Source organism: Sparus aurata, chromosome 10 (assembly GCF_900880675.1).
Source record: "Sparus aurata chromosome 10, fSpaAur1.1, whole genome shotgun sequence".
NCBI classification, from domain to species: domain Eukaryota; kingdom Metazoa; phylum Chordata; class Actinopteri; order Spariformes; family Sparidae; genus Sparus; species Sparus aurata.
Window position 1 is genome coordinate 35,065,898 of NC_044196.1, and position 23,873 is coordinate 35,089,770.

Below are 23,873 nucleotides of genomic sequence, written 5' to 3' on the forward strand. Positions count from 1 at the left end.
GAGAGCAAAGCCACCTGTGATCAATGAACCATCAATGATCCAGCTGCAAACTGCTCCTGGATGTTGATTGTTGTTCGCTGCACGTTGGTTTTAATTAGCTGTATAATCAACATTAACTTCCTCTGCAGCATCATTTATAAGTGAAGGTGTTTCGTTTGGCAGCCGGTCAAACAGGAGTGACAGCAGTCAGAGAGTGAGGAAGGAAGCAGACGTATGTGACTCAACTTAGTGTAAATTAAACTTTAGAACATTACCACGTCCCAGAACATTTCTGCTGCAGTTAATCTACCTGAATCTTAACAACGTGTCAGGCCAGCTGATTGGTTGATCCGCCTCCTGTCCAGAGGCCCGCGTTCATCCATCATCCAGCATCAGTCCAACACTTCTTTGGATCTCCTGCCTCCCTCCTTTACTTGTTTTACCACCTTTCCTCTTTAAAACCTGCTTCATCTCATTCACCTCTCGTCCTCCGTCTGGACGTCTCTACCTCTTTTCTTTCCTTCACTCACCTCCGTCTGTTTCGTGTCATCTTCCTCCCATGCCTCACTTTGTTTAACATTTCAATAAGTCCGTACTTTTCTCTCTTTTTCCAACGTCTCATTTGTTTTCCTGACACCTCTGGACCAGCTACACCCTCCTCCTCCTCCTCCACCTCCTCCACCCTTCATTCTCCGTTATCTCCCTCTCCTCGTCCAAGAGGTTCGGCTGAACGAGTCCTCTGACGTGTGCGGCCAGAGTTTTCCCATAATGCTTGAGTCACTCGCGATAACGACCGACTGTCGCTGACGGACACGGACACACACACACACACACACACACACACACACACACACACACACACACAGTGGCTTGGCAGTGGTTTCCCAGCATGCACCAGGCTCCACTGTTGTTCTTTCCCTTTTACTCACTCAGCATCCTTTAGTCTGAATCTCTCTGTTTGCACTTTGAGATAAGCTTCTCATTAATGGGACACTTTTCAAACTCGGTTGTTTAATATTTACAGTGTGGTCAGAAACTCAGAAATGTTTAATTCTGTTCTCAGAGGAAAACAAGCTCCCAGAACCCTGTTTGAGGCTAGAGAGGTGGCAGGGTCCGCCACATATAAACACAGTGACGTCCTTTAAGCTCAGTTTGTTTATTCACTTTCCTCCAGTGACACATTTTCACTGTTGGGCTGATCTGACTGAGGAGAAGCTGCTCTGCTGTGATTTACAGTATTTATCCTTCCTGGGTGTTCAGCAGGCGTACATCATGGAGGGTACACACGGGTCCAATCTTCTGATAATATTTAAAAGTAGTGACAGCTAACATAACGTAGTGCCAGATGTTGGTGTAACGTGGTCGGTCCTGTGTGATGCAGCTCCTCCAGGAGACGTTCTCCTACACGGTCCAACAGCAGGTCTGTTCCAAGTGGTTCTGTAATTAAACAGTGTGTATGTCACCACTTTTCAAACTCTGAGGCTGTTTTGTTTCCAGCAGGAGTTCAGAATACTTCAGACGACAGAAACCGTGTGATGAAGCAGCTGCAGCAGTTTTTCCTGCACAAGCGCTTTTTAAACGCCAGCCTGTCCAGGACAAACACACAGTCAACAGTCACATCTGTTATTTCCTTTGTTTGGGGCCAGCTGTAACCCTTTCACTGACCTCTAAGTGCCCATGGTACCCAGTCTGGAAACCCAAGTCCCCGATACAGCCTCGGTGCTGGTTGGTGAGAGGTCTGGCTGAGGCACAGAGTGCATGCCAGTGGCTGAGACGGTTACACAAGATCCACATGCACGGCCCAAATCCTGCATCTGTCACAACACACGCTCACTGCTGTAAACTTTCCTTTTCAGTCCTCTGGACAAACTCTGCTCTTTACACTCAGAGCCAGAGGGAGCTGCTTTCAGATGTTAAAGAGGCTGTTGAAGGTAAAATAACAGCGAGGGTGAGGCGGCTGGATAGAGCCGGGTTAAAGGGTTCTGTTCAGATCGAGGGCTGATTGTTCCTCGGTGCAGAGAGCAGCTGCAGTCCGAACATCGTGAAATCACTCCTGAATGTGCAGCATGGGGACGTATGTCAGCTGCTCGCTGGGAGGGATGTGAGAGTGGATCGGACTTCCTGCGCTGGTTGCAGGAGAAAGTTCTCTCGAGCTCAGTGAGCGAGTCTGAGTGACAGAAACAGCAGCAGCAGTGACTACGGCAACCCTGAGGGGACACACTGCCTCAAATACAGAAAGGGATGTTCTGTAGTTTCCTTTTGAACTCAGCTGTTGTGTTGTGTTGTGTTGTGTTGTGTTGTAATCAGCTAAAGTTCCTAATCTTGTTTGGGTGTGTCGTGTGTTCTTGTCGATCAGATTTCCTCTCCACGCTTCCTTTATTGAAGGTATTTGATGATTCATGTTGTTTTTAAAGAGCCAGCTCTGCACCGCTCAGATATCCTCTGCAGCTCGTCAGCTGTAGTGTTTGATTTAGTGTCGTCAGGTGGATCCTGGTGGAGCGCGGCCTCACCTGCCACGGCGGGCTGAGCCGAGCGGACCTGGCACCGCTGCTGATCCTCCCTGATGTTCTGTTTAACTCTGGCTACGCTTCTTCTCACCTCAGCTGTTTCTCCTCCTAATCCAGCTTCACTTTGTCTCCCTCCTCTCTTTCACTTCCCGTGTCAGGGCAGCTGGTCGCCGTCAGACAGATGAGGCAGACGCTGTTCCTCTAATATAAACTGAAGGATGACATTTCCTCCCTCTCTGCTCTCCATCTTTTCTTGCTCCCTCTCTTACTCCACCTCCCCTCTTCACCTCCATCTGTTCTGCTCCTCTTTGTCTTATCAGAGCGTTTTCTCACGTCGTCCCTCCCCACCAGAGTTATTGCTCCTTAATTTCCTGCAACAACACTTTCTAATCTCCGTCATTCTCTCTCTCGGCGTGGGAAAGTGGGCAGGAAGTCACTCAGACGGGGGTTCTGGGGGTTCTGCTGGAATTTCGTTGCCCCCTCTCCCCTCATCCTCCTCCCACTCCTCCTCCACATTTCCCCTTTTCCCCGAATTCCCTTCTCTGCTTCCATCCTTCCTCCTGTCTTTCCTTCCTCGCCTCCTTGTTTAAGGTGCTACAGGTCGTGTCAGTATCACCTGAGCTGTTAGACACCTGCCCTCAGGATGACACTGACTCACACAGAGCTCCAGTTTAAGCCGTGATGGTGCAGAATGGATTTCAGATGCAGATCGAGGCTCCGGACACGAACAGACACACCAACACTTCTGTCGTGTGTCGGAGTGAGCTGTGGATTTAACGAACTCCCTCGAGGGGTCAAACACTGACCGGAGGTGTGACCTCATTAGTCTGAGTGTTGATTAATGCACATTCATTTATTTTTTATGAACTCTTTGTTTAAAGCAGTTTTGTTCATTTTGACGCCTCATAATAAGGGAACAGTAATTAACAGTTAACTAATGTCTAATTATCACTTACTCATGTTGTTCATGTTAATTTAGGCGATTAAAGTCAACGATTCTGTAAACATTAGCTCATAATAAGCAGTTAATACAATAATAAGCATGTTAGTTAACGACTAACTGCACCTGCTGTTTAAACCATCAGCCCTCTCAAGTGGCTGCCAGTTTCTTGAAGCTAACGTAGCTAACGCTAGCTAACTTTAATGTTGCTAACGCTTACTAGCCACCACGAGGCAGCACAGGAGCTGAGTGCATCCTGTAGAAGTCAGCCGTCTTTCTACAACCAGGAGACAGTTAGCTTAGCTTAGCATAAATATCAATCTCTATCGTTGCTCTGTCCTGAAGCCCACGTGTGTAATCTGGTCAATATCCAAAGTGTAACACGTTCACTTCCTGGTTTTCGATTGGCTGATGTGCACGACTTTTTCTGAGCTCGCTGCTTCCCCCCGTTCACAGCTAAAGTAAGCTAACGGTCTGCTGCAGGTAGCTTCGTATTCAGTCTACAGATTTGTATGAACTTTACCATCTAACTCTAATCAATAAGTGTGTTTCCCAAAACAGACAAACTATTCCTTTAATGGACACCTGCGATGCTGACATTGACAAATTGCTCGCCGTTTTTTTTTTAATCAAAACTGTCAATTTATTTTCTATTGAATGGCTCATAGAACCATACTCAACTGTGTGTGTGTGTGTGTGTGTGTGTGTGTGTGTGTGTGTGTGTGTGTGTGTGTAAATGAGCCAGCTGATTTGTTATTAGAACAGTGTTGGCAGGTACGAGTGGAGATCTAATAGAGATTATCTCCTTGGCTCAAGTCAAACATCCAGAAGGTATTAACTTGGTACGAAGGGGTTTACATAACACACGGACACACACACACACACACACGCACACACACGCACACACACACACACACACACACACACACACACACACACACACACACAGTGAGCGGTTGGCAGAGGAAGTTGGATGTGTGAGACGATAATGTAACCGCTTCCTCCCTCCCTGTCGTCTCTCCGGCCTCTCTGTGTCACCAGGTCACATGTTGTCTTCTCTGTTGACATTATCTGTTCGGGCACATGGCCGAGCCGTCCTCACTTTCACACACACACACACACACACACACACAGCTCAGCACGCACTCGTCCGACGCAGACACTCAGCTCTTCTCTGTAAGAAGAAGTGCGACACAGCGCAGTATCAGATCCATTGTCCACACAGATGCTTCCTCCTGAATGTGTGTTTCTGTGTGAGAGTTCGTTCGCTCTGCAGGACCCAGCTAATCTCACTGCTCGGCTAACAAAACTGCCACCTTATGTGTGTGAGCGGCTTAGAACTGAAGGTTTGAAGGATAATTCTAGTTTATTACACCTTCAGTCTTAGTTTTTAATAGTTTTAGCAGCCTGAAACGCTGCACGCACCAAACTCAGGGCCAGAAACACTAACTGTCAGCTGCCAGAGGCCACAGGCTTCACACACTGCAGTTAGCTTCACTTTCTGTCAGAAACAGGACATAAATAAGAGAGTTAGATCAGCTTTGACCTGCTTCTTAACAAACAGTTGTTCCCTGTGATGGACTTTGATGTAACAGTGATAAAACTGAAAATATCTTTAAAATGGTTCGACAGTACACTTCCCTGCTTTCTTGAGAGATGGATGAGAAGCTGGAGCCTGAAGGACCTAGCTTAGCTTAGCATAAAGACAAAAAACATTAAACAGCTGTACAGACAAACATTAGCTGTAAGCTAACAAGTAGCGTACGCTCTCACCATCCTTGTGTATGTGCCTGTGTGTGTTTGCCAGGGCCTCTATTCTTTTCTTCTGCACCCGAAAACTAATTAACGTTTCCTGCTTCCAGTCTTCATGCTAAGTTGAGCTAAGCTAATTGCTTCTTCTTGAGAGATAGATGACACAACAGATACTGCACTTATAATTGTAGCCTATGCTGAACGTAAAGCTGGAGCTAGAAGGATGCTATCTTAGCTTAGCATAACTACACAAAACATGGACACAGCCAGCCTGGCCTGGTCTGGAGGACCATGAAACAGCTGTACAGAGCAGTTAGCAGCCGTTAGCAGCGGTTAGCATCTGTTAGCTGTCAGCTAACGACCAACATACACACAGTCCATTTTTACAGTTGTACCTGTGTGGTTTTGTTTATCTCACCTCTCACTTCCTCCATCATCTCTATCTGTTTAAGTAATGCTACTGCTTCCAGTCCTTGAGCTAACCTATGCTAAGCTAATTCCTATCCTGCCTTAGCTTCATATTAGTGGACAAATTCAAGATTGATATTGAACTTAACTTTGCTGTTTCTGTGTGTTCGTGTTGTTGATGTCTGACTCGTCTTTGCGTCTCTTCTCATCAGTGACGAGGTGTTTCCTCCTCGCACACTCAGAGTTCATCCCGTTTCATGTTTTATTGCCTCTTTTTTCTTTCTCTTCCCGTCTTCGCGGCACTTCTTCTTCTTCTTCTCGGAGGAGGTTCTAATAATTCACTGATTCCAAACCTCTGTGGATCGGTCGGTTAGCTAAGTAGCTCAAATGTTTTCTCTCCCTTTCATTTTCGGCTTCTTCGGCCCACAAAGATATGAAACAACTAAGTGGGGAGGAAAGATGAACTGATAAAGAGAGAGTGTTATCTAATTGATGTACAGAGGAAATATTACGGGCTGCAGAGACAGTTATAGATGTTATTATGCTTCACAGGAGTATTAAGTGTCCCTGTTAAACACCTCGCTAACTCTCCCATCGCGGTCGTAAAACAGTTTGAAGGTCTCTTTGTTTCACTTGTTCCATGTTTCTGTGTCCTTTAAAGTCTTCTTCTGCCGGGCCTGCAGCGCCGCTCCACTCCTCCACACTGATTGGCTGGTTGGGTCGCAGCCAAGTGTCAGAGGGTGGAGATGAACACTGCTGTCCGTGTGTGTGTGTGTGTGTGTGTGTGTGTGTGTGTGTGTGTGTGTGTGTGTGTGTGTGTGTGTGTGTGTGTGTGTGTGTGTGTGTGTGTGTGTGTGTTCAGGAGGATCAGTTTCCTTCATGACGTCATCATGTGCCATTTGATCGTCGCTGTGATTGGTCATTGGAGACATTTTTAGCCGCGGTGATCTTTCAAACGCGCGCCACAGGAAAGGAGTGGCGCTCGCCTGATTGTTCGGTCGGCCGCTCATATTCTTTCTAATCTTAAGAAAACGAATGGGGAGATTGGCAGCGCTGCAGGAGGAGGAGGAGGAGGGGAAGTGAGGAGTCAATCAAAAGAATGAAGGAAGGAAAGGAGTGAGTTAACGAGAGGCTAATCAGATCACATTAACATTTACTGTACATGTGTTTGGGGCCTAAATATAGACTAACCTAATCAGTGCTGTTGCATTAAAACCACCCATGCACACAGATATGTCATCGTTTACATGGTACAGTGTGTTGTACAGACCTGGGATCTGTGCTGACGACAGTGGTTTTATTTATTTTTAGAGTATGAAACTGGCAGGTGGTTGTTTTATTGGAGGTTATGTGTTGGACTATTTCTCTTGGTGGACGGACACCTTGAGTTTAGCTGTGTGAGAGGAGAATAGAGAGCTTTACGTGTCGCTAGGCGGATTGTCGAGGGAAGATACTGAGTGCAACAAGTTCACACTTTTCTCTAAAAGTGGTGGTGCATCCTGGGAAATGTAGGAAGTGACCAGCTGAGGCCAGAAGAGGGAAAGTTCTTCATTCCACCAAAACCAGTAAATTAAAGTAAATTGTAGCAGTTTATCTCAACATGCCTGCTGGAAAACTCTCACCCAGACTCGTTTGGAGCCTTAACGAGCCTGCAGCCGGTCCGGAGTGATAAACGGAGCGAGCTGTGTGTTGGCTGAGCGAGGGGAGGATGAATGGAGCGCTGCAGCTGCCACAGCTAGCTAAATATTACACACTGAAACACACAGATACACACACGCTAAGGGAACAGAAGGCCGGAATATGTTAGGAATGTGCTCTCGGAGATGAGCGACCTTCACATGTACACACACACACACACACACACACACTCGCCATGTTGTGCGCTCGGACACACAACTATGTGCAGAAACACACATTTCACACACTTTTCTGATCAAACGCCGACACAGATGCACCCGTCCTGGTGCTGAAGATCTGTTCACGCTGCTCTGTCACATGTGCTGACTTACAAGCCTTTTTCACACACGCACACGCCAACACACACACACGCACACACACACACACGCACACACACACACACACACACACACACACACACACACACACAATCCCTACACCCTGTCTTGCTCAACAGGTCAGGATGTTTCACAAGTCAGGACCTGCATGTCGAGGATTTGTAGTGTGTTTGTGTGTGTGTGTGTGTGTCTTACATTACTAGCTAGTTAGAAAATGTTAACAGACACACACACACACACACACACACACACACACACACACACACACACACACACACACACGGCAGACAAAGTTGTAGTCTCATTACTGCGATCTCCAAGGAGTCACCATGGTGATGGTAGAATGAAACCATGGCCTGTGGGAGAGGAGGTGTGTGTGTGTGTGTGTTGTGTGTGTGTATGTGTGTGTGTGTGTGTGTGTCTGTGTGTGCGTGTGTGTGTCTGTGTGTGTGTCCTACAGACCCAGAAGCGGTTTATTCCCCCAGGAAGTTGGTTATTCTCCACAGGCCAATCAGAGGACAAAGTTTGAGACAGAGTTTAATCCAATTGGTCCAACACTTGCGACCTTTATGACTCAGGGGGCCAATCTCCAGCAGGGCGATGACATCACAGCCAGTATGAAGCAATGACAGAAGGAATGAGGAGGACCTGAGTTCCAGGACTGGAGCTCAGGACCGCTGACGACTTCATGAGTTCGTCTTTGTTGTTATTTTTGAGCCGAACGTGAAGAAAAGTTTGACAGACTGTCACAGATTTATATAAAAGAACTCCAGGAAGAGAGATAGAAACATCAGATGTCTTTTCTCAGGATAGAAGAAAAAATGTTAATTGTGTCCTATAAAATGCTGCAAAGCCACAGAGATGGAGGGAGCGAGGAGGAGGAGGAGGAGGAGAAGACAGCAAGGGGAACGAGTGCAGGCTAAACAAATATTTACAGTGGTCCTGCTCTGTGTTTACGGCCGCTTTACGACCACGCTCCTCTTCTGGTCCAGCCTCTCCTCTGCAGCTCCGCCTCCAGCTCGTCCTCGCTCCACAGACCACACTGTCCTGTTCTGTTCTGCAGCACAAATCTTTTCCCATCTTATCTCTGAGTGTTTGCATGCATGTATACATATTTTTGTCACAGCAGCAGGCATGCAAATCTCCTCCAGAGTCGTCTCAGATATCAGTTAGTGTGTGTTGAGTTCTTCCTCTCTGTTTACACCCTCACACACACACACACACACACACACACACACAGTTCATGTGTTGTGTCTTATGTCTGGAGGAGCAGAGTCTGATAAAAGATAGATAATATGCATTTAATGGGAGGAGAGAAAGCCTGAGGACTGAACCTCACACCGGCTCTGATTCAGGTTTTTCTTCTTTTTCCGTCTGTCTAACTACACGCTTTTGTTCCGTCAGCATTTCTGCCTTAACTTACAAACAGCAGAAAATGATCTTATACAGTCTAAATGAGGTGTCACACGGAACTCCCGGGTACGGCACGCAAAATGCATTTCCTGCTCACTCTCTCGTCCCGTAAACATCTTGTTTGTGATCTGGAGCGTCTGACTGAGAGTCTGCAGCCGCACACAGCAGTGCTCTGTGCTAAATGCTAAGATTAGCATGCTAATCTCACAGTGACAACACTCCCCTGACGTATGAAAACAGAATTACAGATGTGTCTGTTTCAAACCATGTAAGCGTCACCGCCCACGTACTGACTCACTGACCTCCACTTTTCCTTCGCCAACGTCCAACTCACATTTAATTCCCGTCAAATCTCCTTCCAGCTGTTGTGTTGTCAGGCAAAGTCAGAAGTTTAAAACTTGTTGTCTCAGGGTCCTGTCACTGCTTCACTTCAGGGAATCACTGCTCATAGATGAGTCTGAACAGAGATTGTTTTCTACCTCGTCCACCATCTTGATTTAATCTGATGGCATGCTAACAGTTGCTAAGTAGCACAATACAGCTGAAGGGAATGACTTTAATTTTGTGGGTATTTGGTCAAATGTTCCTCTAACGATGGGACGATACGGAAAGTTAAGGATCCACTAGTTATTAGAAGTTTCAGTCTGGACCGACCGCAGAACAGCAACGTGACCGGATGGTTTGTTGCACAGGACGATCCGGGAAGAAACTGTTTGGAAAAAAGGCGTCACGACTAATTTCACTTTCCCTGATTTTCAACACTGATTCTGACTTTTTGCTGTCTTTTCTTGTTTTAGGAGGTGGAGATTTTGGACATGGGCACCATCAGGGACACGAGAACAGGGAAATACGCCAAACAACCAAAGGTCAGTTGTGTGTGTGTGTGTGTGTGTGTGTGTGTGTGTGTGTGTGCGTGTGCGTGTGCGTGTGTGTGTGGCAGAGAGAGAATGAAGCCGTCACCTCCTGCTGTCGATGACTTCGTCCTCTGAGCAGAAAAGTGATGCTGAAGTGTGACTGTCACAGAAAGATGTGCGTGTGCTTCCTCTGTCAGCTGATGGTGCAAAGGTGACGGAGCACTAATGAGGCTGCTGACAGATGGGCCGTCAGACAGGAAGTGATATAACCAACGACTGGTGGTGAGGAAGTCATTGTGCAACCGTGTGGATCTGACCCACAGGGACGCTGGTTGTTAGTTGTAAACAGTTGAGACGTGTGCATGTGTTGACCGAGCGCAGACTTGTGGACACTAACTTTTTCTTCTTGGTACACAAGAATAGATTCCTTATCTTTGAAAATCCAGAGTCACGATGAAACAGAAGCTGCTCCTCAAAGTGTGATATTTGTCGAGTGTTGTGTATAAAATGAATTTTATGGCCAGTTTGTGGTGGTGACATGTTGCCTCGACACTGCTGAGTCATGTGGAGGGCGTGTTTACAAAGGAAAGACAGAAGAAAACACTTTGGTTGGTTTTGAGATATCGTCTCTGTGGTGCTCACAGCACTGTAACATAAAATGTATATCTGCTTTAATCAGTATTATTTTATATTAAAGGAGCAGTTTGTAAGATGTGGCCGGAACATAAAGACTGAACTAACTCTGTCACTTGTGTACTGGCAGCTTTACTGTTTTGTTCATTCAACTTATCAGTTTCATTAACAATTAATCTGCCTATTAATTGTTAGTCTTAAATTATAAAACAAAGTCTTATCAGTCCTCCATCATTTGTCCAACCAAGTGTCCAAAAACTCAAAGACTTTGCATTAACTGTCTAAATGATGAAGAAAAGGAACAAATCATTACAATCAATAAAAAGCAGAATATTTTTACCTGATCAACTTTATATATTTATAATCGATGATAATCTTTGCAGAATGATAACTGACAGTGCAGAAGAAGCTCTGATAAACTCAGTGAACACTGTTAGTGACCAGCTGATGGACACAGTGAGGACTGAAGCAGAGCAGATATTGTGTTTGAGTTGGTCGGGTCGGTAGAACTGGACTCCAGGTGAGTGCCAGCGCTGCTCTGTACGTGCTGCATGTCTGAATAAGTGAACCAGTTCAGCGTATCAGCTCTGTGAGATCAGGGTTGTGTTGACAGCGTGTTGTGTTCCTGTTGCTCTGGAACATCCACAAGACGCGCTGCCATCAGTTACGATTGATAAAGTTCCAGAGAAGCTGTTCACAGTGCGTCTGTGGATCATCTGTGGATCATCTGTGGTGACACGGACTCGTTTAGTTTTCAGTGTTTGTGTTCGTAGTTTGTTCTCGCTGATCTGCAGACTCCTCTTGATGAAGTGAACTCTGTGCTGCTTTACTTTTCTTGACAAACAGCCATCCCAGTTAATTTATTTAATTGAAATGGACGAGAGGCGCGATGCAGAGAGGCGGATGGAGAGTAAGGGCCTAATTGATAGAGAGACACTGAGTGTTGGAGAGAGTTTGTGGTGGAGAACGAGGAAGAAAGAGTCGTTTGGTTAATTAGATCAGAGTGCTGCACCGCATGCATCACAGTTAATGTTCTCTGGAGATGAGAGATGGACGAGGAGCGGGAAGGATGTGGAGTGTGTGTGCACCAATCAGACCAGCGCTGTGCTTTATATATCATTTATATTTGTGTGTGTGTGTGTGTGTGTGTCAGGACCCAAAGTTGCGGGAGGTGCTGGGCTTCGGTAAAGGTGACAACGTTGAGGGGAAGCTGGTAACCGTCGTCCACGGCAACGACCTGGTCAACACCTCCTTCCTCAACTTCCAGGCGATGCAGGAGGATACAGCCAAGGTAACCACGTCACCGCCGTCCAATCACCTGCTCGCATTCATTACACCTGCAGATGATGTTCCCTCCCTCCCTCCCTCCTTCCTCCTTATCTCTCTCTCCTTGCCTCCTTCTGTCCTCAGGCCATATGCTCACTTTATGATGTTGATAAAGAGTGTTGTATATAGAAACTGTTTCCTTTAGTTTTAACATCAGACTGTCAGCCCTGTTTCACCGTCTCGTTTCCGTCCGTGTGTGTTTGTTCGTGTGTTTCCAGATTTGGACGGATGAGCTGTTCACTTTGGCCACAAACTTACTTTCCCAGAATGCATCACGGAACACCTTCCTCCTCAAAGCGTAAGAAACTGAGTGTCTTATCTTGACATGAGGCGACTGTGGATTTTTATGTCGGCGATGTTAAAGCCTCTGTCTGTCCGCTCCAGGTACACCAAGTTAAAGCTGCAGGTGAATCAGGACGGGAAGATCCTCGTGAAGAAGTGAGACACACCTCCACTCCCCCTCACTCCTTCTTTCCTTTCCTCTTCGCTGTTTCTCCTCCACTCCCCCTCACTCCTTCTTTCCTTTCCTCTTCGCTGTCTCTCCTCCGCCTTCCCTCACTCCTTCTTTCCTTTCCTCTTCGCTGTCTCTCCTCCGCCTTCCCTCACTCCTTCTTTCCTTTCCTCTTCGCTGTTTCTCCTCCGCCTTCCCTCACTCCTTCTTTCCTTTCCTCTTCGCTGTTTCTCCTCCACTCCCCCTCACTCCTTCTTTCCTTTCCTCTTCGCTGTCTCTCGTCCGCCTTCCCTCACTCCTTCTTTCCTTTCCTCTTCGCTGTCTCTCGTCCGCCTTCCCTCACTCCTTCTATCCTTTCCTCTTCGCTGTCTCTCCTCCGCCTTCCCTCACTCCTTCTTTCCTTTCCTCTTCGCTGTCTCTCCTCCGCCTTCCCTCACTCCTTCTTTCCTTTCCCCTTCGCTGTCTCTCCTCCGCCTTCCCTCACTCCTTCTTTCCTTTCCTCTTCGCTGTCTCTCCTCCGCCTTCCCTCACTCCTTCTTTCCTTTCCTCTTCGCTGTCTCTCCTCCGCCTTCCCTCACTCCTTCTTTCCTTTCCCCTCGCTGTCTCTCCTCCACCTTCCCTCACTCCTTCTTTCCTTTCCTCTTCGCTGTCTCTCCTCCACCTTCCCTCACTCCTTCTTTCCTTTCCCCTTCGCTGTCTCTCCTCCGCCTTCCCTCACTCCTTCTTTCCTTTCCCCTTCGCTGTCTCTCCTCCGCCTTCCCTCACTCCTTCTTTCCTTTCCTCTTCGCTGTCTCTCCTCCGCCTTCCCTCACTCCTTCTTTCCTTTCCTCTTCGCTGTCTCTCCTCCGCCTTCCCTCACTCCTTCTTTCCTTTCCTCTTCGCTGTCTCTCCTCCGCCTTCCCTCACTCTTTCTTTCCTTTCCTCTTCGCTGTCTCTCCTCCACCTTCCCTCACTCCTTCTTTCCTTTCCTCTTCGCTGTCTCTCCTCCACCTTCTTTCCTTTCCCCTCGCTGTCTCTCCTCCACCTTCCCCCTCGTCTCTGCTGTCTGACGTAGAGAACAGTACCCTGTCAACTGACGGACACGTCTCCATCTCTCTGTCCTCCAGCATCCACAAACTGTTTTCAGATAAAAAGAAAGTGGACCTGGCTCTGGAGCACTGCGGCCTCGTCAACAACAACAAGGTAATCAAAGATATACAGTACGTCTCTATTAGCTGCAGCTCGGTCTCACAGCCGCCGTGTCGCACAGCGTTCTTGGCAGGCAGCTCTGGCAGTGTAAGGAGGTCAGATAAAAAGGTCTGCAGGCCTGTAGGAGAGGAGTGATGCTATTTTAGAGGTTCACTTTGCAACTTCTGCACGGCTTATTAACAAACGGAGCTCCTGATATCAGGACGAGCAGTTTGTAAGAGCTTGTCTGGGTTCAGACTACAGGAGTAAACAGGAGGCCAGTTCTCTGCAGCTGGAGGAGAGTCACATTTTATTTCAGTTCAATTCAGGAAACTTTATTTGCCCCCAGGGGAGCAATTGAAGTGAAGTAGTTGTACTCAGACACAGACGAGACAGCATGTGAGTAAACTGGTCTGGGATCAACGTTGATTATCTGGTAGAAAACCTTCTGAAAGTCCTGAAGTTCAAGAATGTATCTCTATCAGAAAAGTCACATAGTGCCCCTCTCACTTTATGTATACAAGTTCATCATTTACCAATTAGTGAGCCATGCTAAGCTACGTTAGCAGACAGGAGAGCAGCGTTAGCCTGAACTGCCTGTTTAAAGCCACATGTTGCTAAAAGTGATAAACAAGATGTTTAGCTAACTGTTGTGATTAAAGCATTTTATATATTAATAATCGGCTTATTATAGTGCAGTTAAATACAAACAGTTGAGATAGATAGATAGATAGATAGATAGATAGATAGATAGATAGATAGATAGATAGATAGATAGATAGAATTACTTTAATGATCCCAGACAGGGAAATTATTTAAATAATTAGCTTTATATTTTAGAAAGGCAGTTGAAACAGTTAGCTTACAGTAATGAATAAGTAAGTTAAATAATTAGCTGAACGTCATGGATAAAGTGTAAAGAGCTTATATTAAAATGTCAATATAATGTTTTTATATAAATGAGATAAACTGGCTATAATGGGTCATTAATAATTAGCTTGTGTGTTGGACATAATGGATTATGCTTCTGCTACACTCTGTAACTTTGTAGCTATTATTATTGTTATTATCATTATTGTTAATTATTATTGTGCCTCTCTCAGTAAATGTAGACTAATACTTGCTCATATTAAACTCTTGACAGGCAGAATAGTTTGAATATTTTCCTTCAGGCAGGATTGTTGTAGATAAATCTTGACAGAAAGTAGAATCGGTGCTACAAACGACGGCTTCATTCTTTCTCAGACGTTCAGATCCGTCACGTGACTGTGATCCATCGTGCTGTCAACATGTTTGCTCTCATGTGTAGCCTGATTGTGTTCTGGGAGGTAAAACAAGGTTTCCTGTGTGTTATTAGTCGGTGCAATCTTTGCTAAAAATCAGTTTTGAGTCACAAGATGTTTCTTTTTGAAACCAGACGCAGAACTGCAGCGTCAGCGGTTCTGTTTATCTGGCTGTGCTCTGGTGCCGCCTGCTGGTCAGGAAGAAGAACTGCGGAGAGAAAGTCGTCCATGTTTATTCTCCACTGAAGAAGAACAACCGGGCCTCTTTCTCCTGCTCTTTACAAAAGAAATGATCAGAAACCTTCTTTTCTCCTCCAGTCAGACGGAATCAAACCAGATGATTTCACGTGGGAAGCCTTCCAGAAGTTTCTCAACAACCTCTGTCTCCGGCCCGAGATCCAGAGCATCCTGGAGGAAAGGTGTGAGACACTCTGACCTGCACATACTGTGATCCTCCATGACTTATACATCACATACGATCAGTCATGTCGATGCCTCTCTTCTGCTGCAGCGGCTCGAAGGGGAAGCCGTTCATCTCTCTGGAGATGTTCATGGACTTCATCAACCGCAGGCAGCGAGACTCCCGACTGAACGAGGTTCTGTACCCGCCGCTGAAGAAAGAGCAGGTCCGACAGATCATGGAGAGATACGAGACCAACACCAGCCAGCTGGAGAGAGGTAACATGTCTGTCTTCCTGTTTACTTCTCAGTCCTGTAAGGGTTAGTGTGTGATCTTTATCAGAACAGTGAAAATAAATCAGCCCGATTGTTTTCTATCTGTGATGTGTTCCCAGAATCATCCAGTGAACTGATGTCGTTAAGCTTCTGAATCCAATAACCCCATTAGAGAAAGATTCAACACACATGAATAATATTATTTTCTGGACAACAGCGTTTCAGTGTGGATGCAGCTGCAGCAGGACTCGATGTTAACATGTTGAGCAGGAACACAGGATTTCTGTGGTTTCAGCAGTGAGGTGGTCGTCCTCTTCTAAAAGCCTGACTGAGCCCGTGTCCATGTTCCCCCCTTTGTGTCATATCCAGAACTTTTGTTCAGAACAAATGTATGAAATGTCCTGCACGTGTTCTGCTTTGGTCACCGGTGGATAAACTGTACAAACTAAGGGAAGGAGAACAGAGCGCTCTGCTAGGACACTGCTAAGCCAAAATGTGTAAGCTGATCCGAGGTCCAGCCCACACTGAGCCCCCTCTCCCTCCCGCCTGTCCCAGAACACAAGCCTTTTGCTCTTTTGGGTCGGCTCACTGCTGAAGCACATGACGCAGGTTTAGTCCAGCATCTTCCAGTCCTTGCCCTTTGAATTAACTCAATTATTCTGTTTGCCATGAGCAGATGGATGCAGGTCCATCCAGAGCCAGTAAACTGAACCCGTCCTTCTCCGTCTCTCCTGCAGATCAGATCAGTTTGCAGGCTTTCGCTCGGTACCTGGGGGGCGAGGAGAACAGCATCGTACCTCCAGAGAGGCTGGACGTCATCGACGACATGACCCAGCCGCTGTCTCACTACTTCATCAACTCCTCACACAACACATACCTCACAGGTAAACATGCACACACAGAGACACGATGTGGAGCTTTGTGCTTCATGTTTCTGATCCGGAACCTTCTGTCTGTCTCCAGTGGGTCAGCTGACGGGTCTGTCGTCGGTGGAGATGTACAGGCAGGTGCTGCTGACCGGCTGTCGCTGCGTGGAGCTGGACTGCTGGAAGGGCCGGCCGCAGGACGAGGAGCCCTACATCACCCACGGCTTCACCATGACCACCGAGATCCCCTTCAAGGTGGCTGGCAGCGCTGTTTACCACTCACACAGAACCACATGGTCCAACTTCAGATTAGATAACAGTGTCACTGAAAACTGACACTTACCAAGTAAATATTCAGGCACCTGGCAAAAAAACCCATAATTTATGACCTCAAAACCTCAGTATAGTTCTTTATTTCCTGATTTAAACTCACTTTATTCATGTAAGATGGTAGAAAACAAGTGATTGGATAGAAAAACGTCCCATTCAAAGAGCTGAACACACAAAACTACATAAACCTGCAGAATAATGCCTTTAAACACTGATATAAACTGAGCATCGCTGGATTTGAAATCACATCGGCTACATGATGCATCAGGCATCGTTTGTGGTTGTAGGGCGGATTTATAAGATCATATCTGTTAAAATGAGCCGTCAGTCAAACAGCTGCCACATCAGATCTCCAGTTTAGAGGAACAACAGCGTCTGTTGATGATATAAAAGTCTTCTGTCAGGTGAAAACATGAAGAAACAATCACAGGTTTATCTTCTAATCATGAATAGTGAATCTGTGTTAGTGAAGTGGATTTACTGGAGCTTTGGGAACAAGATCAGACAGTTTGTCAGGAGTTTGATGAACTGCTGCAGCAGCATGAACAGAATCATGAGGAGCTTTTCTAATGATGTGTGGTGACTGAACACTGAAACTGATGTCATGAGTCTTCTTCACGAGTCTTTGGACCGATCTGTGTGTTTTTCTGTCGGCAGATTAAAATAACATTTTATCATCTTTAGTAAAATATCTGCTTCATAACGAAGTCTCACTGTTTTGATTCACAAGTTGCCAGCTGAGGTATTTTGGTTGAACAGTGCTGATGACAGTGGAAACACACTGAGGAGACGTTTGTTTCATCACGTGCTGACAGAGTTTAATGTCCTCGTGCTCTCTCGGGCTGTAGGAGGTGATCGAGGCCATCGCAGAGAGCGCCTTCAAGACCTCGCCGTACCCGCTCATCCTGTCCTTTGAAAACCACGTGGACTCGTAAGTCTTTATTTTGTTATTTATCTTTTATTTCACAGTTTGCAGGTCGGCGTGAGGTGTTTATAAGTAATGCAGATGCAACATTCACAGCTTTTATTGAACTGTTGTCTCTGTGACGTGTTGTTAACATGTCAGTGAGGATCTTTCAGTTGATGTGCGTCTCCTCTGCTGTCAGGGCCAAGCAGCAGGCCAAGATGGCCGAGTACTGCAGAACCATCTTTGGAGACGCTCTGCTCATCGACCCGCTGGAGAAATACCCGGTGAGGCTGACCTGCAGTCAGATCGGACTCTGCATTATTACACCTGCACACCACCTGATCTGTTCATGTTAACTCTCATCAAGGTCTGTGTTCAGTCTCAAACAGTCGTCCTGTCTCAGTGCTGCTCCTCAAGGAAAAGTGCAAAAAACATGCATGGTTCTGGTTCTGGTTCTGGTTCTACTCAAGCCAGGGGTCCTGGCACCGGACTGGGTTATTGTGTATATCTGTAAGCACCAGCTGAAACCTGCAACCGTTTCATTATGTGTGCAGTTTAAATGCACAACGGTTTTAATTCCCGGCTGCAGTAATATGAGAGAGAAACCGCAGAGGGATCAATTACACGATCGATCACACGATCGATCACACAATGCAGATTTATAAGACTTGGTTTATAAGTTGGTGTTGCTTTATTCTCAAAATAAATTATAATTAATGATTTATAATATTTAATTTAACAATCACTTTGTTGACAGCGAGAAGTGGAATCTGAATCTGTTTCTGGTCATTGATCAGTTTAATCCAGATCAGGGAATTAAGTTGATAATTAGTGTTTTAGTAAATGAGTCAGAAACACTCGTCGTGTTTAAAGATCGATCGATTGATTGATTGATTGATTGATGACGGATGACGAGATTTTTGAATTATTGGTGGAAATTGTTTGGTTGTTTTACATGAAAAACACACGGCTGGATTTTGATATAAAAGTCCAGAGTAATTGATTTATTTATATATTCAGTTTGTTTTGTTGTTTTTATTGTTTTTAACACTCACACATTTTTTAATGAAAACACAAAGTCAGAAATGTGATTTATTATATTTTATTAATCTTTTGATCTATCCAATTCACCTAATTAGCATAATTCTACATATTTTTTGTGGGAGGAAACCAGAACACCTGGAGGAAACCCACAGACACGAGGAGACCCGGCTAATCCACGGACCAGTCTGGCCCGGACCAGAACCGGCTGGGTGGCACCAGTGAACCTGGATTTTCTTTAGACAGTTTGGTGGGACAAACCAGAGCACCTGGAGGAAACCCACAGACACCAGGAGAACACGCAGACTCCTCTGGACCAGAACCTGGCAGCAGTGCCGGTCCTGGTGGTGTTTCTGAAAAGGGACAGAAAGAATGAATTTGTGAATATCCGGCCCACGTCCTGTGTGGAATGATGGCACCGGGGCGGTCCACTCCACTTCACCGGGTCTAAGCCATGATGGCCAAGAACAAACCGATCATGTGGGCTGGTTCTGGCCCAGACTTGCACCAGTTGTGGTTTATTAGTTGTGGTGTGGCCTGCTTGTGGCTCGGTTCTGGCTAACAGGAGTGGACTGCCCAAGTACCATCGTTCCACACAGGATGTGGGCCGGATGGACGTGTTTGATGCGGGCCAGATCTGGGCCACAGTGATTTTGCCAGCTGGAACAGGTCTAGAACCAGAACCTGGCTGGACATCGTGTCCTGAGTGGTTAGATGTAATTCAAAGCCGCCTTCTTGGCTAACTGGATGGGTGGAAGGCAGGGTGCCGTGGACACGTGGTTCTGGGTGACCCGGTTGTCTTGCAGGACGATCCTGTTGGTCTCTGGAGGGCGTTTGATCTCCAGTTTGATTCCTCGCAGCAGCAGTTTGGCGTCCTGAGGTTGAGTCATGAAATCTCTGCGCTGTCTTATTCTGGTAGATGCAAAAGCAGAACCGGGAGGGCAGGGAGTGGGCCGCTCAGGGACGCCATCGGTGTCCGGCTGGACGTCCTGGCGGCGTTTTCTCCGCAGCCTCTCTTCAGCTTGTTTCAGTTGTTGCTGCGCCTGCTGCTGGAGTCGTGTCTCCTTCAGAACGACGGCTTCTTCCTTCTTCACTTCGAACTCCAGCTCCTCCTCCCTCAGCTGTTTCCGGAGGAGGCGCCTCTGAGCGGCCGTGGACCGATTGAAGTCCTGCCATCTCATGTTGTTCTCTCGGGTCTTCTGAGCTTTCAGTCTGTCCTCCTCCACCGCCAACCTGTCGGCCTCAAATTTCACCTGAAGTTCCCCAGCGGCGATCTGAAGTTCTTCCTGTTTTTGCTCCTCTTTCTGGCGCATACAGCAGCTGTAGTCCGAGAGAGCTTGAAGCCTGGCAGCCTCCTCCTCCTCGTCCTTCTTCTTCTGCTGCTCTGCGTACTCAGCCTCTCTCTGAGCGACAGCCCTGAGAAACACCTGCTCCTCCCTCAGAGCCGTGGCCGAGGCTCGCTCCTCCTTTGATTTGGCCAACTGTTCTGAAACGATCTGTGTGGGAATCTGGCGCTCTCTGAACAGCTCTGACTGCTGACGCTTGATCTGCAGAGCCCTTTCTGCATGTTGAAGTTGTTCAACTTTGGCTTTCTCCTCCTCCAGTTTCACTGTTTCCATGTGCCTCTCTCTGTTGCGCCTCCTCGTGCGGATCTCCTCCAGTTGAGACTTGAGTTTTCTTTTCTTTGACTCAACTTCTTCCCTAACTGCCTGATGTCGTAGCTCCTCTTCTTGCCGTATGAGGTCTTGGCATATTTCTACGTCCTTCAGCTTCTCCAGCCTCTGTTTGTGTTTCAGCAGCTGCTTGTCCTTCACTTGCTCTGCCCAGCCTTCTGCTTCACACAGATTCAGAAGCTTTCTCTGCGAGACCTCCTCCTGATTCTGCCTCATGTATTCTTCCTGTTGAGACCGCATCATCTCGTCACACCTTTTGTCTCGTTCTACAGCCATTTGTCGTCGTCCTTTTCTGAACTGGGTCAGCGTGTGATTCTCCATCTCTGTCTGTATACGACGGAGTCTCACGTTGTGTTTCCTCACACTCTCATCCAGTTGTAACCTCTGAACGCCGTCCTCCCTCATCGGCTGCGGTCGATCCGGTCTCTTCGGCTCCGGCTTCTTCCTCTGGGCTTGAGGCGGTTTGTCCTCTGCTTCAGATTTATGAAGCTGAGGATGGATTTGTACTCCTTCCTGCCTTTGATTCATTTCTACTTGTGCTTTGGTATTGATTAAATTACTAAAGTACTAACTGTGATTCTCTGTAGATGCTGTCTAAGCTGTGTCGTCTCTGCCCTGCTTCAGTATGTGTTGTCTCAGCTGTGTGACTGGTTGTCTGATGTCTGGTGTGTGTGACGCCCCTCTATAGTATTCATGAGTTCCGGAACCCGATGACATCATCGCTGGCTGTGATCTTGGTGCTTTCATGTTTGGAGTTCTGTTTGCTGATGACATCATCACACTGCTGTCTTTGATCTTGTTGTTTTTTAACTGTTCAATGAGTTTTTTGTATTTTTTGTTGTTTTTTGAACGGAGAGCCTAAAAATGTGATGAAACTGAAAAAAAAAAAATAAATTCCACCAACTTAAATGAAGATAAAACAAACACCAAAAAAAAAAAGTTGATTTTCATGATTTTTATGACCTCAAAAACTTGTTTTAGTTCTTTATTTCCTTAGTTAAACTCACTTTATGCATGTAAGATCGTAAAAACGTCCCATGAGTTACTTTATTAGGAATTCTTCATTTTTAAAATGTTTTTTCTTTATAAAAACCAATATGGCGCGCAGCAAATTCGATATCAGTTTAGTTTGTAATTTCATTTGGCAAAACAACAACAGAGTGTGCTGTGTGATGGTGCTGGTCCTGGTGTCGCCCGGTCCGTGTCCAGGTGTTCAATCAACTTTATTTATAAAGCACTTTTCATACATGAGTATGTAGCACAAAGTGCTTTACACAGGAAACATAAAACAATAATAAAGAAAGCCCCTCCCTCCCACCCTCCGTACTATATACATGCACACACACATACACACACACACACACACACACACACACACACACTTACTACAGGAAATAAGGAGACATGGCAAGGCACTGAGGATTGAGGAAACGCCACCTTTGGGGCCGTCCACACTGGGAGGAGTCACAGGCTGTGCCACGGGGGGCACCAGTGCCCAGGCCCCCCGACCCTGACAGACAACGACTGGCCGGGCCGAAGGGACTCAGGGACAGCACCCCCAGCAGCATCCCAGACACAGCTCCCAGTGTGGAGGACCCCCCTGAGGAAACTCTGGAGTTAACCCTTAAAAACTAAAAACATAAGATAGGATAAAAACCCTGACAAAAGATAATTTAAAGAAGTGAACAGTTAAAAGGATAAAATGCATAAGATAATAATAAATAAAATAAAATAGTATCGAAGATAAATAATTAAAAAAAAAAAAAAAAAAAAAAAAAAAATTATTTAAGATGAAAATTGTTTAAAAAAAAAAAACAAGATAGGAACAACAACATAAAATACGATAGAACCACATAAGAATGGAATAAGAATTTAAAATATTAGTTAAAAGCCTGATTAAAAAGGTGTGTCTTTAACCTTCCCTTAAAAATATCAACAGTCTCTGCAGACCTGAGGTTCTCCGGCAGGCTGTTCCACAAGCGGGGGCCATAGTGGCTAAATGCCGCCTCACCGTGGGTTTTAGTTCTTGGTTTTGGTAGGGATAAAAGGCCAGAGCCGGAGGACCTCAGGGTCCGCGAGGGTTGATATGGTAAAAGCAGGTCAGATAAGTAGGAGGGCGCAATGCCGTTAAGACATTTAAAAACCAGTAAAAGAACCTTAAAATCGATCCTGAAGCGCACGGGGAGCCAATGCAGTGACTCTAAAACTGGTGTAATGTGCTCCCGCCCTCTGGTCCTCGTCAGCACTCGTGCGGCTGAGTTCTGTAATAATTGGAGATTTAGAGTACTCTTTTTGGGAAGACCAGAGAGCAGGGCATTACAATAATCTAAGCGACAGGAAATAAAAGCATGCATTAGCACCTCCGTACTGGCCTGGGAGAGAAACGGGCGGACTCTGGCTATGTTCTTAAGATGATAAAAACCTATTTTTGTCATATTTCTGATATGTGGAATAAAATTCAGCTCAGAATCAAAAATCACGCCCAGATTTTTTACTGATTGTGTTGGTTTAAGATGTTGTAGTTTTGGAAAAAGTTTCTCTCTCTGGCCTTCAGGACCTATAACTAAAACCTCAGTTTTGTCCTGGTTGAGCTGTAGGAAATTCACTGCCATCCATGACTTGATGTCTACAATGCAGTTAAGAAGGGCATCAATTTGATCTGTTTCATCAGGAGACACGGCAATGTACAGTTGTGTATCATCAGCGTAGCTATGGAAGCTGATGCCGTGTCTCCTGATGACATCCCCAAGAGGAAGCATGTAAAGATTAAAAAGAAGTGGACCTAAAATTGACCCTTGGGGAACCCCACATCCAATTTCATGGGTTCCTGAGGAGCATGTATCCATACTTACATAAAAGCATCGATCTGTGAGATAGGAACAAAACCAGTTGAGGACAGTACCAGAGAGACCGACCAGATGGCTGAGTCTGTTTAATAAAATGTTAATGTTGTGTACCTGTTTGTCAGCTGAAAAGAGAAACTCGGATCATATGACGTGTGCCCGATGAGGCAGAATGTGATTTTGTGTTGTCAGATGTCTCTTGTTGTCGACAACACAGGTTGAAGTGACGACATCAGGAGCTTACAGCCGTTTTATGGACAGAATTTAAATTTCTGTTTCTGATCATATTAACTTCTCCATGAAATATGATCAGTTTGACCCAAATCACAGTTGTGTTTTAGTGAATGATCAGTGGAACATTTTGCTCTAGTCGTGTTTTCTGAGCTCTGTGCCGACACCTGATTAGTTCATGTGAACACTTTGACTCAACATGTGACCCTTTACATATTTTAAATTAAATGCAGATTTTACATGTGATTTAAAATACGTAAACGTCTCGCTGCGTTCTCCTGTTTGCTCATCTTGCTGTCCTTCCTGTGGCTGCAGCTGGAGCCCGGCCAGCCGCTGCCCTCACCGCAGGAGATGATGGGGAAGATCCTCATCAAGAACAAGAAGAAGCACCATCACCACCGACCCTCCAGTGGAGGCAGCATACGGCGCCGAGAGCAGGAGGAGCAGTCGTCACCCAACAACGGTGAGCGCAGACAAACACCAGCGTACACCAGCTTCAGTAGTAGTCGGGGTGATGGAGAACCTGTGCTGCTCATATCTGTGTAAAAACAAGATGTTTAAGCTGATGGCCGGCTGCTT

At 46.1% G+C, this 23,873-nt stretch overlaps 2 protein-coding genes across 4 annotated transcripts in view; one reads left to right on the forward strand and one right to left on the reverse strand.

The window, feature by feature from the left end:
- The window catches only part of plcb3 (phospholipase C, beta 3 (phosphatidylinositol-specific)), a 51,641-nt gene that overhangs the window by 17,898 nt on the left and 9,870 nt on the right, over positions 1-23,873 (forward strand). For all 3 annotated transcript variants that reach the window (XM_030432002.1, XM_030432005.1, XM_030432003.1), the window contains 12 exons: positions 9,812-9,880; positions 11,655-11,792; positions 12,046-12,125; positions 12,212-12,265; positions 13,385-13,460; positions 15,047-15,147; positions 15,240-15,406; positions 16,141-16,287; positions 16,367-16,524; positions 17,448-17,530; positions 17,706-17,790; positions 23,610-23,757. In XM_030432002.1, coding sequence (XP_030287862.1) covers positions 9,812-9,880; positions 11,655-11,792; positions 12,046-12,125; positions 12,212-12,265; positions 13,385-13,460; positions 15,047-15,147; positions 15,240-15,406; positions 16,141-16,287; positions 16,367-16,524; positions 17,448-17,530; positions 17,706-17,790; positions 23,610-23,757 — 1,306 coding nt within the window. The remainder of the gene's footprint in view (positions 1-9,811; positions 9,881-11,654; positions 11,793-12,045; positions 12,126-12,211; positions 12,266-13,384; positions 13,461-15,046; positions 15,148-15,239; positions 15,407-16,140; positions 16,288-16,366; positions 16,525-17,447; positions 17,531-17,705; positions 17,791-23,609; positions 23,758-23,873) is intronic.
- On the reverse strand, positions 18,593-20,893 carry LOC115590595 (trichohyalin-like). Its single transcript, XM_030432006.1, has one exon. It carries the CDS (start codon positions 20,746-20,748, stop codon positions 19,258-19,260), a length of 1,491 nt encoding a protein of 496 aa, XP_030287866.1. The 5' UTR covers positions 20,749-20,893; the 3' UTR covers positions 18,593-19,257.

Bases quoted from the DNA above. Each gene is read 5' to 3' on its own strand.
- LOC115590595 (XM_030432006.1), bottom strand. From the start codon at position 20,748: ATGAATCAAAGGCAGGAAGGAGTACAAATCCATCCTCAGCTTCATAAA.